Source organism: Salminus brasiliensis, chromosome 17, assembly GCF_030463535.1.
Source record: "Salminus brasiliensis chromosome 17, fSalBra1.hap2, whole genome shotgun sequence".
Classification (NCBI taxonomy): domain Eukaryota; kingdom Metazoa; phylum Chordata; class Actinopteri; order Characiformes; family Bryconidae; genus Salminus; species Salminus brasiliensis.
In genome coordinates this window covers 33,613,125-33,629,677 of record NC_132894.1, presented here as the reverse complement: position 1 = coordinate 33,629,677, position 16,553 = coordinate 33,613,125, and the positions used below count along the sequence as shown (strand labels likewise).

The window sequence follows — 16,553 nt, the reverse complement described above, 5'->3', positions numbered from 1 at the left end:
TCTCGCGGTCTTATCTGACCAGATGTAAATGTTTATCACACTCGAAGCTGTTCGGAGGCCGCCAGGGGTCTCACCGTGTGTGCCAACCTTGTGCAGTCTTTCTCCTTCCAACAAGCCATTGTCTGGGCCAGGGCTTCCCAGAGTTATGCTTTTCTGCAAATGCTGTGCATTTTCCCCACATTCCCAGTATACCTGACTCCCACTTATCAAGTAACGAACATGTCCTTTGAGGTGAAAAAACGAAGATGCTAAAAATGCAGTGTTTGTGTGCTCTATGACCTTTCTCAATGCTCTGTGAAATACGTGGAGCAGTGGGTGGTCCTACAAGGGGTGTTTTGGAAACCCCGCTGTTAACCAGGACGATTGACGGGTACACTCAGGTTGTTTGTCAGCTTTGTTTTTTTAGTGTGTAAAAATAGGTTCAGGATGGTGGAATTGTTTTCGTGCCCTATGCCTTCATATTGGTGGGAGCTTCGAGCTACGGAGCTACGGAGCAACAAGTCGTAGAAGCTTCTGGCCCTCAAGTGCAAAAGCAAGCCAAACAAATTAGTGACTCGAGTCAACTTCAAGGCGGTAACTTGATTGTGAGCTAATTAAAGCTGGATTGTGATGCAAATGCTGCCAAATTGCAGACAGCGTTGCTTGTTAGTGTAGATAAGTGTTATTAGGGGGTCCAGGGGCAAGTCCTTGTCAATTTCTATTGTGTCTAAAGTTCACAAACCCCTCAGTGCTCCAAGCACGCTTCAGAAGAGAAGAGGTGGATGTTAAATCGAGCTTAATTACTACATGCACTCACCTGTGCTTTGTCTTGCCTTCAGGAACATTGGAAGCCACCTGGTGATCTCCAAGAACGTGGATGCATGTGCAGGGAAGCCCAACTTTGTGAGCTCTCTGGAGCATGCTCAAGCCCAGCTTACACTGTCCTACAACCGGCGAGGAAACCTGGCCATCTACCTGATCAGCCCACAGGGCACCCGATCCACCCTGCTTGCTCCCAGGTCAGGAGGCAACGGCCTATCTCTACACGGTGTCGTTTTCCCCTCTAATTCAAAACCAAGAGACAGGCAGTTTCACTAGGGCTGGCCGTTATGGGAAAAAAAAAAAAAGAATACGATCATGATATTTAAAGATATTTCAACAGTGTTTATCACAATATTTTGGCACAAACACAAAATTATTTTAAAAATGGCATTAAAGTGCTACCTCATACTTAGTACAGTGATTTTAGTCAATTTTTGCTGTACTAAATCTATTGAAACAGGACTAATTGTGTTCAGTGTAATGAAATGTGCAGTTTGCTGGGGTTTGAGTACTACTGTTATCCACAATATGCTCTGAAAAACATTTATCCTGATGTGATATAGGTTTTGTGCTAAATTGTAAAATGTTATATTACAATAAAACAATATTGTCAGACAGAGCTAATTATGCTTTTATTAATGAAACATGCAGATGGTCAGTGTGTTTGTGCACTGGCGATGTCCATAATATGCTCAGAAAAAAAACATAGTGTATCACAATAATGTAATTTAGGACGATACAATAAAATATTATCATTATGCCCACCTCTATAACACTTTCATTTGGGAAGGGGGGGTACAAAGTTCTGTACATCCCAACTTATAGGATTTAATTAACCTTAATCTGTAGTTTCCTCTTTCAACATAGTGAATAGTTTTTGTATTATGCAAATTGACAAAAATGAGTAAGGATTTAGGACGTCTCCTCTGATACAACCATAGCCAGCCACCACCGCTTTTCAAGTGTGCCTGACAGCAGACACGCTTATAGGGAAAGCATCAGATACCCAACTCTACCTAACCAGCTGGCAGACTGCTGTGCCAGCCAACATGGCTTAAGGGTGATGAGGGGAGAGAGTACCATCTACCCACCTAGACAGAGCACAACCAATTGTGCTCTCTTCGACACCGGAAGCTGATGGCAAAGCAGTATTTCCATCGGGACCCCCAGGCCATAGTGATGGCACTCTAGACCTCTGAGCTACTTTAAACCCCTGACATTGTTTTTGTTGGTAAGCAAGTAGAGATAGAAGTGAGATAAAGGACGTGTGGGCTAGTAGTCTTCTTTTCCAGGCATAGCGTCTCATAGCGTATAACAAACCTTTAAAAGTCTCAGTGGAGTCTTATCATGTCTAGTGAGATTTCTGTGAACCCGCCACCTCTAGACCTTTTCTTCCTCTAGCCAAATACCGACTTGCTTGTTTTGCTAAAAGACTAAAGTTCAATATCCGTCTTCCTTCAGACCTCATGACTATTCCTCTGAAGGCTTCAGCGACTGGGCCTTCATGACCACCCACTCTTGGGACGAGGACCCTCGCGGCGAGTGGACCCTGGAGATTGAAAATGTGGCTGGAGCCAGCGACTATGGTAACTTTTTTTTTTTTTTCTTTTTTTTTTTTTTCCTTCTCCCTTCTGCCTGTACTACATTTTATGTACTGCCACGCTTCAGAATAGCCTGAGCCTCCAGAACAGCCTTAGCCACCCTTTGTTTTATACTGTGATTAATGCATGAGGAGCGTAGGCCAGGCACTTCGGCTGAAGTGATAAGCCTTGCTTCTGGCTTTCCACAGTGCTGCATCTCTGCACACTCTGCAATTGTAACTAGCTGGACTTAGCGAAGTGTTCCGCATTTTTACATAAACGAGAGAGTGGCAGCGAGGAGAGAACTTCAGCGAGGTTCTCTTGTTTTTTTTATATGTATATATTTTATTTCTTCTTCTCATCAAGGTCAGTAGCCTTGCTTTGGCTGTTCTGAAAATTGCTTGCTTTTTAAAGGCTGAGCTTGAGAGATGTGAGCGACATGCAGGTTTAATTTGTCAGAATTCTGAACAGTTTCTTTGCTCGTCTTCTTACAAGCTCAGGTGAAGTCATGTAGTGTCATGGTCAAACATAAGGATAAGGGTGTGTTTCCTGTTTGTAGCACTCACAGTATTGCTAGTCAGTGGCAAAACAATGGAAAGGTGTTGTCATGGCAACAATTAACACGTCCCTGCTTTCCAAGAGTGTCAGTTATTGTTGTTATTATTATGGTTTCTGTCTCCATAGGGGACATTAGGACTTTCTTCTTCTGTCCTTTACACCCCCCCCCCCCCCATGTGTGTAGAACTGACAAATGCAGCAGAACCAAAACAGAGCTGGAAAACGGGCCAATTCCAAAACCCCTAAACTATTACATCACAGCCTTGCTTTGTTGTATTTACACATTTACATTTGCATAAATCCCGCCCCCTAGAGAAAACGACCGTCAAAGCAGGTCAAACCGTATAACCAGACTGCGACTTCTGGGGAATATGATGGTGTTGATTCTAGAGAGCAGCTCATCACCTCCAGACTCGTATGGGAATACGGGTTGCTACTGGAACCAGGCTATTTGACCGCGACTTTTCCTGTGCCAGTGTCCCCAGTAACAAAGCAAAAGCCAGGTGGGGACCAGACGGTGATCAAAGCTATGCTAAAAGCTAAAACTTGTTAACGATAGCTTTTACAATTTAGTCTCTCCATTCTGTGCTCCCTCAGCTGAACCAAACTGAACCGAAAAGCACCTTTTTAGTATTATTTTTTATTATTATTTATTTTATTTTTGTTTAACTGGAAAGCCAAACCCAGGGAAGCGAGTGGGGGCAAGGTTAAAAGCTACTTGGCTGCAATCTCTTCAGCTTGTTAACAGCACATGACGCTGAGAGGGTGCAATGAGAGGACAGCAGCACTATCCGGTACAACTCTGGGGGTGGGAGGTGTTTTTGTTACAGCGTTAAAACTGTGCTATAAGATGTGGGTGGGTTCTGTGAGCCGACGCCGGTGCCATAAAGCAACCAATAAAAACAGAGCTTTTTTTTTTTCTTTCTTTCTTTTCATGCTGAGGCAGAATAACAGGGTTGTAAACAGGCTTGTTAAATCAACCATTGTCACATGGTTAGTATTTATACATCAAAGCCAGACTTCAAATCCTCAATAACTTTTTAACTTTTAACAATTAGCTGCTCTTAATTAAAGCACTTCTCCCACGATGAGCATCTAAAAGTAGGCCATCGTGTCTGAGCGGTCGACTACGCCACAGGAACACACACACGGTGAGTTTCAGAGAAGTTTCAGGGTAGATTTTTGAACCTCTGATATCCCGTCAAGGATATTCTCCTAATATCGGACTGATTCCCACACCCAGCCATGCCGACATGCCATATCTGCCACTGCTACAATCGAGCAGGTCGACTTCGTTCAGGCCGGTCCCTGCGACTTTCATAGCAGTCTAATGGGGGTTGCTGCTTCAAAAGCACGGTCTGCGCTACAGCAGCTGAGGGTGGTGTTAAAAATGTTGCTCGAAGAAATTGGCTCCCAATTTAGTGAACTTCACGTCGAGTTAGGAGTGTCTTCTCTCTGAATCCATCTCCCTTTGTTCCCTCCTTCCTCCTCTTTTCTGCTTTTTATGAGTGGTCTTGGCTTTAGCTGTTTCCCTTCTCCACACCCTGTTGTAAATCTTATTAATTAAATCTGGCTAAGTAAATCACAGGATTGAGTCTCTCACTATCCTTCACACACACACACACACACACACACACACACACTCTCTCTCTCTCTCTCTCTCTCTCTCTCTCTCTCTCTCTCCCCCTCCCCCCCTCCCTCCCTTCTCTGCTATAGGGCTCCACAGCCACCCTTGCATGCCGTAAATATATACGCTGAGCTTTACCTTGTTGGTTTGTCCCAATTCACCGACACACATGATTGGGGTGTGGGTGTGTGTTGTTTTACCTAAGTAGGCCATCTGTTGTTTGAATTACTTTGATGTTTTGACTGCATTAGCCTTAATGGCTTTGCGAGTTGTAGACTCTTCACAGTCCTAGCCTGTTTTAATGGTGGTGCTTAAAAGGGGGCAGAACTAAATTTGAGACCATCAGTCTTCAGCCATCAGTGTTTTCGGTAAGCAAGCCGATTCTAAAAGGCTGTAAAGCGGCCCAGTCCGCAGCCGGGGTGCACGCTGAACCTGCGCCCTCGTCTGATCAATCTGAGAGTGCTGATTTGTTGTTGTGGATCATTACAGTAGCTGGAGCTACGCCTGGAGTTTCCTCAGTACGGATTCTGAATTGTTTTTCTCACACCCTCTCTCTCTCTCTCTCTCTCTCTCTCTCTTTTTGTTTTTCAGGCACCCTCACCCAGTTCACACTGATCCTCTACGGAACTGCCTCCTCGTCCGGTGGCCCGTCCACTTCAGACTCCAGCCAGCCCTCTGATGGCAGTTGTAAGACCTACGACCTCAGTCAGATGTGTACAGGTGAGAGCCTGACTGCTGAGGAGAGGGCACCCCCTGCAGGCCCTTTCCTGCACCTGCACCACAGGAACTATGTAGTGCTGACTGGTTAACTGCTGGCAGAGATCTGCTTCTTGTCGATATGGCTGCTAGCCTTTAGAACACTTAAATATAAGCATTTAAGATAATATTTATATATATATATATATATATATATATATATATATAGGCAAATTTTCTATTTATCTTGGCAGCAGCACATGTGAAGGTCTGGGATATACAGTATGTTGGATGGTAGTTGAATATTCAGCTCTCAGTCAGTGTATTGGGTATAGGGGTACAGGTGTAAAGACCAGAGCAACTCTTGACGTTGGTCAGATATATCCAGGAAGAAGTTGGTGGGCAACAAGGCTGTTTCGTCTGAGCCTATATGACAAAAGAGCTACTGTAGCACAAGGCGTCGATTTTTAATGACGGTTGAGGGAATCCAGTGGCCCCTGCTGTAGCTGCAGATTAGTGGGAGTGCCAATGCTTGCCATTGTCCACTGTCAAAAGTGCCAACAATGGACACATCCAGTTTTCCTCCCCAATTTTAAGTAGCCAGTTACCCAGCCTGCTTGTTGCTACTCTCCTCCTATCACATCCAGACACTGGCAAGGTGAGGAATGACGCCCGTCTCCTCTGACTCATGCGCAGCCAGCCACCACCTATTTTCAGACTGCCACCGGGCAACCAAAGCACTTGGAGGAAAGGTGCTTGGTGCTTTGGCTAGTGGACGTCTGCATTGATGTGATGTGGGGAGGGTGTGAGCCATCTGCCCACCCAGAGAGAGCAAGGCCAATTGTGCTCCCTCTGGCTCCGGCTGCTGATGGCAGGCAGTGCAAAATGGCAAGTTTGCTAAAAACAACAAGCCCAATTCTCTGAGGCTCCACCTCACACCATACAGGACTTAATGGGATGTCTTGGATCCAGGCACCGCTGCGACCACCTCAATAGGTCGTGAAGAGTGAGCTGTTTTGACAGCGTGTGGCAGATGGCCGTAATGTGGTTCATTGGTGTATAAAAATAATACTGTGGATATTGTATCTCTCATGACTTTCTTAATGTTCATTCATCATGAAATGTTCAATATAAAGAACAGCTGTCATTTTTACAGGGTGTAAAAAAAAAAAAGGAAATTATTTAGAATTTATGAGATTTTAAATTGACAGCGATGATATAAAAATGAGATTTATTTGAGCTCATGACACATTTAAACCCAACAGCTGTTTTATTGTCCCTTGCTTGATTTAATGAGTGTTTAATGATCATATCCTGTGCTTTTATACTGTTTGTTCGTGATGCCGTTCTGGAATGAGTTTCCAGCAAAGGCTGTATTGGCTGCAGCTGCCAAGCTTTTGTTTGTGGACAGCAGCGTGAACTTTTACTGCACCTTTCACCGAGGACCCATTCGGCGCTCGAACGCTGGGTTAGAAATGAGTCTGGCTTCCGTTCTCAAAGATTGGACACAATGTTTGTCTTGCCTGCTGCTTGGCTAAATAACTACCCTGCTCTAGTTGTCCACTCTGCTGTTCGCAGACTGTCGCAGATGCCGTGAGCTGTTAGCCCAGGTCTGAAAATATGCCTCATAAGCATTTCTTGTATTTGATGAGTTTATTAGTGGACGCCTATGGTATAATAGACCAATAATATTACTGCTGGACTGCCTTGAGTTGGGTTCCACTTCTGTCAGCCAGGAACAGAAAGCTGAGACTGCGGTGGGCACAGGCTCATCCAAACTGCACAGCTAAAGACCAGGAAAATAGATGAAAACAGTATTGCTCCTGAGCCAAAACATTAAGACCAGGGTACCAGTGCAGTGCTCCCTCTGGGATACCTGTTAGATAGTAGCTGAACAGTCGGTTCCCATGGTCGAGTTTTGGCAGAAATGACCAGGTGTGAAGATCTGAGCAATTACGATGAGTTTCAGATCATTGGAGCAGTCATAGCATCTCCAAAATGGCCAAGCTTTTGGGCTGGTCCAGATGCCTCAGATCCACCTTCAGTAGTCTTGTGATGTGAGTGGTTTCGGTGGCACGTGGAGGGCCAGCAGCATATCAGCCAGGTCTGTGGAGGTATTCAGACTAAAGCAAGCTTCTTCAGCCACGTCATGTCAAAGGTTTACCATTCTTCTGGTAGATTGCACAGGCTGTGCATCTAGCAGTAGCAGTGCAGTGTGGCATTTTGCCCATATTGTGCAGCTCCACTGTCGCTCCATATGCTCCTGACTGTGACCAACTGTGAGTTCTTCCTCACACTTTGTGTGACTGTACCACCAGTCCTGGTGGGCGAAGATGTCTTTTGAGAAAAGCTTGCCACAGACCTTTTTTGAACTACCGTCTGTATGTACCATCTGTAAGGCAAAGGTAAGCTAGGTGAATTCTTGTTCCCTGCGGAGAGATGCCTTCAGCCTCAGCACAGCACAGCTGGCATATGCTACTTTTTGCAGGGTGTGCTCTGGGGGACTTGCAGTGCATTCTCTAAGTAATTGGACAGTGACACAGTATGTTTTTGGCTCCGTACTCGGATTTAAATTTGAAACGGCGACGGAGGATAAACTACAGCATGTCACTTTTAATTTGAGAGGATTTACGTCTCTATTGGGTGAACCGTACAACCCTTTTTAATAGCCCCCAAGTGGTTTAAGCAGTATATCTGCTCTGCTTTTTACTCTTTCTTTTGAAACAAGGGGCATGTAGTGTGGCACTGAGCTAAAAACAGTATGTCTGCTTTTTTGGGGGGGAATAACTCCTTTAAAGATCTTCAAAACTCATCATTCACAAAGAAAAAATTGTGCAGATTGATGCCACGTACACACACAGCTGCTTGCCCCAGCAGTTGAATGGACTGGACGACTTTAGTACAGGAATGTCATAATGAATAGTTTCATTTTGAATGGATTTAGGCCTTCAAATATTTTACTGCCCCTTATTTCTGCTGCATAAAGGACCATTTCAGGTGGTCTTTCAGGATCACAACTGATATGCAGTTTGAGCTGCAGGCTTTAATAATGACAAAGTTGTTTTAATAGGTTGTTCTTCAATGTGTTGAGCATCTTATTAGTGCAAGACCAGACAACCTCTGTGCACTAGTTATCTTCTGGGGCAATACAGTAGACAACTAGCAGTACCACTATGCAGCATCTCGGTTGACCTACATGCTCCTAACTGGGATCAATGTCAAGCGAGTTTCGCTCCTGCTGTACCAGCAGACTTGGTGGGTGAAGATTGCCTCTGCAGAAGTTTGCTGCAGACCTTTTTGAACTACCATCAACCAGAGAAGGGAGAACATCTGCAGTGTCGGGGCCACCATGTAGCGCGCTATACTCTGCGGACTATGAGCAGGCCTTGTATATGTCTAGTAAAAGGCATCTGAGGTGTGAAGTCAGTCTCCAGACAGTCAGTCTAGGTGATTCAGCCGTGGTTGATTTTGCAGAGCTTTGAAGTGTCCCCGCTCTGCCAGATGGTGGGTGAGGTCATCAATAGTCATGGAATTACAATAGGGCAGACATCAAGTATAAATAACCATGGTGCAATTGCACCGATACTACGGTAGCCCAGATCGACAGACGGACAGGGGCTCGTCAGGGTCTCAGAGGCCTGCAGCTCTCTTCCAGCATGCCTGTCATGGACAGGTGGTCAGCTGTCCCTTTATCATGGCCTCCATTGTGGATGTATTTGAATTACTTAAGCTGTGCTCCCACAGCCTGACCAAGGCCAGGCCAAGCTCCATCATGCGCTCTGACTCTGGGTCATGTCCTACTAGGGAGTCCTTCTCAGAGTGTGACACGAGGACGGGGGTAAATAAACAAGGCTCAATTTTATATACAGTATGTTACACAGCCCAGATCAGCAGACGACCAGGGGCTTGTTTGGGTCTTCTGGGCCCGTCCCCAGGCATCATGGCCACCTTTGCCGACAAATTTACACTGCTCCAGCTGCGCTCCCACAACCTGACCAAAATTTGCTTAGCCGAGGCTAGGCCAGGTCAGGCCGGGCTCCATCATACACTCTGGTTTTGGCCTGAGCCACAGCAGGGTCATGTCCTACAAAGGCATTCCTGGCATGAGGACAGGGCAAAATGAGTAGGTTGATGTCCGCCAAATTATTCTTCCACCCTTTCCCAACCATCCAATCCCCTGTCTAACCTCTCCTTGACCGTTGCGGGTTAGGTGTAGGCATAGACAGTCCAGGGAAATCAATTGTTGCTCTTTGAGTTCTAAAGGTGATGAGGGAGGTGATCAGTGGTCAATCAAAAGAACAATGGACAAACCTGGAGTCTAATGGTTGGTGATGTTTGAATGGTCACTAATGAATAACATGATTTCTCTCTCCTCTCCTCAGAATGCAACCCAGGCTTCTACCTCTTCCAGAAGCGCTGCATACAAGAATGTCCCCCAGGCTTCACGCCAGTCTCCAGCTCCACTCTCTCCAACAACGATGTGGTTCCCGTCCTCCACCCGACCTGCCAGTCCTGCTACGCCCTCTGCCTGACCTGTAACGGCACAGGCCAGCAGGACTGCCTCTCCTGCCCCCCTCACAGCCACCTGGACCCGGTTACCAGCACCTGCCTGCACCAGAACCAGATCCAGCGCGAGTCGCCCGATGGCGGCCCAGACGAGCAGACGGCCAGGGGCTCGTCGGGGGTCCTCCGTCTGCAGCTTTCTTCCAGCCTGCCTGCCACCATGGCGGTGGTCAGCTGTGCCTTCATCGTGGCCACATTTGTGGGCGTGTTCGCACTGCTCCAGCTGCGCTCCAGCAGCCACACCAAAATGTACCCCGTCGAGGCCGGGCCGGGCTCCATCATGCGCTCGGGCTTCGGCCTGGGCCGCAGCGGGGTCGTGTCCTACAAGGGCATCCCCAGCGTGTGGCACGAGGATGGGGGCATCTCGGAGTCCGAGAACGAGGAGTTTGACATCCACAACGAGAGGACTGCCTTTATCAAAACACAAAGTGCTCTTTAACCCTTTCCCGACCACCCAGTCCCATGCCTGGCCTCTCCTTGACGATTGCGCCGTTTGTCCCCCTCTTTTCCCCCTTTTTCTTTTCTGCTTTTTTTTAGTCACAACTTTCCTTCACGGGTTCGATTTTCCTGCTTCTCTTAAGATTGTGCAGCACTGACCCGACATTTTCCAGCAAAGACCAACGTTTAAATGTTGGCATTTGTACTGTTCCACAAGAACAGCGACCCAAATGAACCAGTGTGAATTGACCTATTCAGGCTCCGCCCACAAATGGGTGTTCTTTTTAGATTTACTGTTGCCAGGTTGAACATGCCCCTCAGATCATTGGTGTGCACTTTGTAGTGCACTTTGCTTGGAGCTGTCGCATAGGCCCATAGACCCATTGTGGTTCCTGTCTGATTTAACTGAAACTGGTCAGATTGGATTGGATTGTTTTTGCCAGTGCTCTGTCAGACTTGTCCAGTCTTGCAACCATTTCTGCAAGAGAATGTTTAGGCCAAAAAACATCATTCAGACACTCCAGCAGAAGCACACAGGTGTGACACACCAACCTAAACGTTTGTCTGTGTTTGTTGGAGAGTGTTGCGTCAGTGTTCCCTGGGCTTTAGGGTTCAGTCTTGCTATTTATTCATTATTTTTGGTGAGCTGAGCTGAACAGAATGTCAGGACCACTCTCAGTAAGCCTGATCCACCCACTTTTTACCCCACCTGCCCGGCCAGCTCACTCGTCTGTGCCTCTATAGGAAAGCCTCCAACACTTGAACGGCTGGAACGTAACTGAGAAGAGTCGGTTGTCGCAGTTTGCCAGCAGGGCTCTCCAAAAAAAAAAAAACAAAAAAAAAAACCACACAATAAATAAACACATGATTGTTTTTTTTAGTCTCCCCTTCTTCATTTCGTTTTAGTCACGTCTCAGATTGCCCAATGAGATTTAAGAAGAAAACCGGTCATTGCTGGGGGGAAAAAGGGTGGTGAGTGAAATGAATCGCAGGTGATTCGTTTAGAGTGAAGTGAATCACAGTGGAGGAGTCTGAATGCTGAATCTTAGCCTTGCCAACGCTGGGGGCCTTTTTTGTTGTTTTTGTGAAGGATCATATCTTTTATGTGCGTTCTCTTGCGATTCGTAGTCTGGAGTCATGATATTGGCATGCAAATCGCACACATGCACCCATACACACTTGCGTTCACACAGATCCACTGCATACCCCGAGTGCAACGCTCCCACCAAGCATTTGAAATGCCGATCTCTTATGATTTTTGTCTTTCCTTTTTTCTTTTCTTCATTTTCTGAAGGCAGTTTAAACTGCAGTAACCTCGTGCTCTCTCTTCGACTCCCTGTAGGGGAGTTGTCTCCGTACACTCTGGCAGCTGCTCCGAGTTCGTTCAGCAGCACTGCTCAGAGCTGAAGTGAAGGCTTTGGCAATTCCTTTTTCTGCTGGGAGGGGGGGGGGGTTAAAAAGAAAAGAATTAAAACACTATCAGAGCTGGGACAGACGCCTCGAGGGGATTGAGATGAGCCTCTCTACCTTCTTTTCTTAAAGTCCAGACTGTATCACATGTAGACACGGGGTGGGCGTGGCGTGTTGGGGCGGGGATTTTGGATTTGCTGTTTAAGTGACTTTTTGAAAAAACTACAAGGGCTGAAGTGATCCTATGAACATTTTTATTGCAGCTATTCTAGTCGAGCGAGGCAGGGAGTCGGAATAGATCGTCACTTTTTAACTTTGATCTGGTTGGATAAGTAAGGAATTAGTCCGTCAGGTAAATATATACATCATCTCCGTTTTGACTGGTGTGCTCGGTCAAGGCTGTGAATGTTTTGACATTGTTTGACATTTTTTTTTATTATTATTTAATAACCATGGTCTCACACAGGGCTAGAAAAATAACAGCAAATGCCTAAATCGGATGCATTTGCTTGCGGAAGACCATTAAATCAGAGTTCTGGGTGTTTTTTAATAGTAGCATAAATAGCCGGGTTTTCTTCTAGCAGCATTACACTAAGAGCAGTCCACAGGTCTTCTCTTCAAGGCTGCAGAGCATCAGACTGCACTCAAGTAAGCGCAGCTGTGTAACTTCAGTCCTACTTGCTAAAACACTGTCTACTCTTTCACAGTCTGCTGTGGATGATGATGATACTACAATATGCATTTCGCAGCACTGTGGCGATTGGAAATGAGCTGCAGCAGACGCTCTGCTCCGTCTATGTGTCAGACATTACCGCCATCCTTCAGATGTTATTCATTTCCTGTCACGATTTTTTATTTATTGGTTTAAGTTTTTTTTTTTTTCTCCCTCCTTTCTTTCTGGACTGTATTTGTGCTCAACCTTAATTATAGTGCCAAGGTTGTTGGAGCAATAGGGTTTCTCTGAGAGTCCATATCTATCCATATTTATGGCAGCCAGATATCTTGACTTATTGTGTTTAATAAATATTGTTTTAGGGAATAGGGAATATGAGCTTCCCTATCTTTTAAATCTTAGATAATTAAATCCTGCCTTGGAAAGATTTATGATTTATTGTACTTTCAAAATGTTTTACTTGTTTAAAATGTATTTTTTCAGTTTTTTTTTCTTCCTTTACCTCAATTTATTTTTTTAATATTTAATTTTTTTCATTATTTTCCCAGCTTTTAATGTAAATTTTATGTGTATATATTCACTTTTCAACTTTTATTTTTCTCATTTTTGTTCTCATTGCTTTGCCCTTTCAAGCATACATTAGCAAATATACAGAGTACCTTACTTTACTTTATAGAGATCAGGAAAGAAGTGAGAGCTCCTCTCCGCTCAGTAGACATAAAACCAACCAAAAATTAGAGCAGTTCTATTGCGTGAAGTTAAGAATGAGCTGCAGTGCTCCGAAGGAAATGCTTGTGTTTTTATCCATCGAAAAGCTTCCTTAATCCACTTCATGGACCCTCCTGCATCGGTATGATGGTCCACGCAGTCACCTCTAGGCCACAGGGCCTTCTTTCTTTCAGATTTCCATTTATAAACAGCTGTTGGAAAGACTTCTGAACAACCTTCATCCAGCATTCTGAAATTACCTCAGTCAATTTTTATATACAATCAAAACATTTAATATGAAATAGTCCTGGATTAATGCATGAAACATTGGGTTTCTGGATGATTGAGTTCCATCCTGAAAGGATATGTAATACCACATTATAAACCAAGCTTATAAAATAGGCCACTGTTAAGCCACTGTTGTTCTCCAGGGGGCGCTATTGGAATGCATTTCCGTAGTTCAACTTTTTATTTTATTTTTTTTTTAAATAATGCAGCCTAACCGCATGACGAGTCTCAATATTAAAGTCTTAAGTGCAAATATTAGCCTTCGTAGGAGCCTTTCTCACAACATTCGCTCAGCCCTAACTAATCGCTTCGGCACATCAGCTTCATCCCCCTGCTGTGTAGAAGTTGTACTACAGCAGTAAACGTGCTTGGTGGCCTGTGTGGAAGGCATGACTAGGACATAGGAGTGTGAAGATCTGCCCTAGATTTGATGGCAGGCTGGTAAAAATAAGGAGATCACCTTCATAGATGGATGACCTTAGGAGACCTAAAGGAGTGTCCCACGGGTTTTACCCAAACCTAGCGTACGACCAGTTACCATGAACGGGACCTTTAACGCAGGACTTGGAGTTGGACTTAAAAGAGCTTGGAGTTGGAAGCAAGCACTGAGTGCATTAAGGTAGCCTACACTATTAGAATTAAAGGTTCTACAATGGGTTCTTTCAGCGATGCCATAGAAGAACCACCTTTAGTTCCATTAAGAAGCAGTTTTAACAGAGTTGTGAGTGTAAGGAACCTTCAAGAACCTTTACATCCACTTCTTTAAACCTCAAACAGTTTAAACTACTGGTGTGTTCCTTTAGGATGCTTGTGATTTTGGCCTTTTTTATTTTTATTTTTTTTAATAATTTGAGGGTCATCGCTCCCCCACTCCCCCCAACCTGTCCCATCCCCAAACCCAGCCCACCCTTGTTATACAGCGTAAACGGTCTATTCGCAGTCACCACTGGCGCAATCTGTCTGCAAACTCCCAGTTTAGCGTAGGAACGTGAGGTCGTCCTCACAACGCTTAGAAGATGCATTGCTCCAAAGGGCTGAATGTCTCCTATTATACCACCCCCTTCCTAGAGGGGGCCCATCCACGTTTGGCACGGCCGAGTCTCGCTCACACCAAGCCTTTTGGACTTCACTGGACTTGGATTCCGCCCGATTCGAACCGCTCCGTCGTCCAACGCCTGCATCTAGTACCTTAGTAACGGAGAGCTGTGGTTTGAGAGACTATAGTATATATCTGAGACAGGACAGTTACATTAATATAAAATAAGGCCTATTTTTGTGTATTGTCATACATGTAATTTAAAGAATTTGCCTTTTTTATTTTTCTTTTCTCCTTTATTTAATTGATGTCAATACGCGGATTATAGATTCTACAAAAATAAAGATCTATGCAAAGTTCATTTCGTCTCTCTTGGTTACATTCAGTGAGGATTTAGGAGGATGGGGTGATTGGCTGCCTCGTCTGTATTTACTGGACAGCTGAAACCACTCCTAGAAACTGTTCTACTTGAAGCCTTTTGCATCCTGTTGTGGTCAAGGTGTTCTGAGAGGAATGAGGAACGCTGAGCTGGTGATTACATCTGTCCTCTTGTCCTCTGTCCATCTTGTCCTCACGGCCCAAGCGACTGCCATGTCAGCTTTGACCTGTGAGGAGTGAACAGCCGGCGGGAGGACTAGCAAACATCATTTCCTGATCTCAGTTCACGTTTCAGTGTGTAGTGCTGTTGCAGCACGTAGACGGGCCTGCTTATTCACCCCAGTGATCATCTTTCCCATGCACTGTGCTATATATATATATATATATATATATATATATATATATATATATATATATATATATATATATATAGCACAGTGCATGGGAAAGATGATCACTGGGGTGAATAAGCAGGCCCGTCTACGTGCTGCAACAGCACATATATATATATAGTGTGTGTATATATAGTGTGTGTGTGTGTGTGTATATATATATATTTATATATATATATACACACACACTAAAAAAAAATGTGTGATATATATATATGTGTGTGTGTGTGTGTGTGTGTGTGTGTGCGTGTGCGTGCGTGCGTGCTTTGACTCCTGACCCTACTATAAATTTCCAAAAAAAGATTGAATCTCATAAAGCTTAGGGCTTCGTGTGGGTGCAGTGATGAAGGTGTTCTGGGCTAAACCCGAGCTCTTCTACTTCTCGTTAACATACAACGATCAGCCATAACATTAAACCCTCTGACCGGTTCAGTGCATTACTGTTTATCTGGATCTAGTGGCTCCTGTCAAGGGCTGAATCCAATAGGCATAAAGAAGTGAACAGTCAGTTCTAGAAGGTGATGAAGATGATGATGTTAAAAGCAGGAACAATGGACAAGAGTAAGAATCTGAGCCACTTTGACAGGAACCAAACTTTGATGTTCTAGACGACTGGATCAGAACATCTCCAAAACATCAGGGGTGTTCCCTGTATGCAGTGGTCGGTACCTACCAGAAGTGTTCCAAGGGAGGACAACCAGTGAACTGGTGGCCCGGTCACGGCCGCCCAAGGCTCTCACTGATGCTCATGGAGATCCAGCCTCAAAGCTTACAGGACTTAAAGGATCAGCAGCTGACGTTAGTCTTGGTGCCAGAGACCACAGCAGGACACTTTTGGAGGTCTTGTGGAGTCAATGTTTGATTGGTCAGAGCTGTTTTGGTGGCACAAGGTGAACCTAAACTGTGTCAGGACTGATTGGTGTGTCTGATGATTCTGATATGTAAACTTTTATAGATATTTGGGATCCGGGGTCATACCGGGATCATAGAACAACCACCCTTCTATATAAAGTGGAGGTAGAACTAGATATACATTTTGGCACTAGGCCATGGTTAAAGGAAGTGCTGACTGACTTGAAAAGACCTCTCTGTTCGTCCCAGCTAGTGAATAAATCCTATATGCGCCGACTCCTCTGGGGCAGAGTGAAATTTAGGCCAGCTGGAGTGATGCTGAATCTTTAATTGGTGGAGTCCTGCTGAGGCCTCATTTCCAAAGGAGCCCCTCAAACAAAGCACACTAGCGTAAAGCTTTAGAAACCCAATTCGGGGTAATAGTTGTTAATCCTGTAGTAATACTGTATAGTCAAAAGTATTGGGACACCTGCTCATTCATTGTTTCTTCTGAAATCCAAAAGAGTTGATCCTGCTTTTGTTGGGGTAACTGTCTCTACTGTCCAGCTAAGAA

General features: G+C 44.9%; 1 protein-coding gene across 3 annotated transcripts in view; it reads left to right on the top strand.

The window, feature by feature from the left end:
- Nucleotides 1-11,710, top strand: part of furina (furin (paired basic amino acid cleaving enzyme) a) — a 114,430-nt gene extending 102,720 nt beyond the window's left edge. For all 3 annotated transcript variants that reach the window (XM_072659858.1, XM_072659860.1, XM_072659859.1), the window contains exons 13-16: nucleotides 819-998; nucleotides 2,263-2,387; nucleotides 5,158-5,286; nucleotides 9,645-11,710. In XM_072659858.1, coding sequence (XP_072515959.1) covers nucleotides 819-998; nucleotides 2,263-2,387; nucleotides 5,158-5,286; nucleotides 9,645-10,264 — 1,054 coding nt within the window. In that variant the 3' untranslated portion in view covers nucleotides 10,265-11,710. The remainder of the gene's footprint in view (nucleotides 1-818; nucleotides 999-2,262; nucleotides 2,388-5,157; nucleotides 5,287-9,644) is intronic.
- The last annotated feature ends 4,843 nt before the right edge of the window (nucleotides 11,711-16,553 follow it).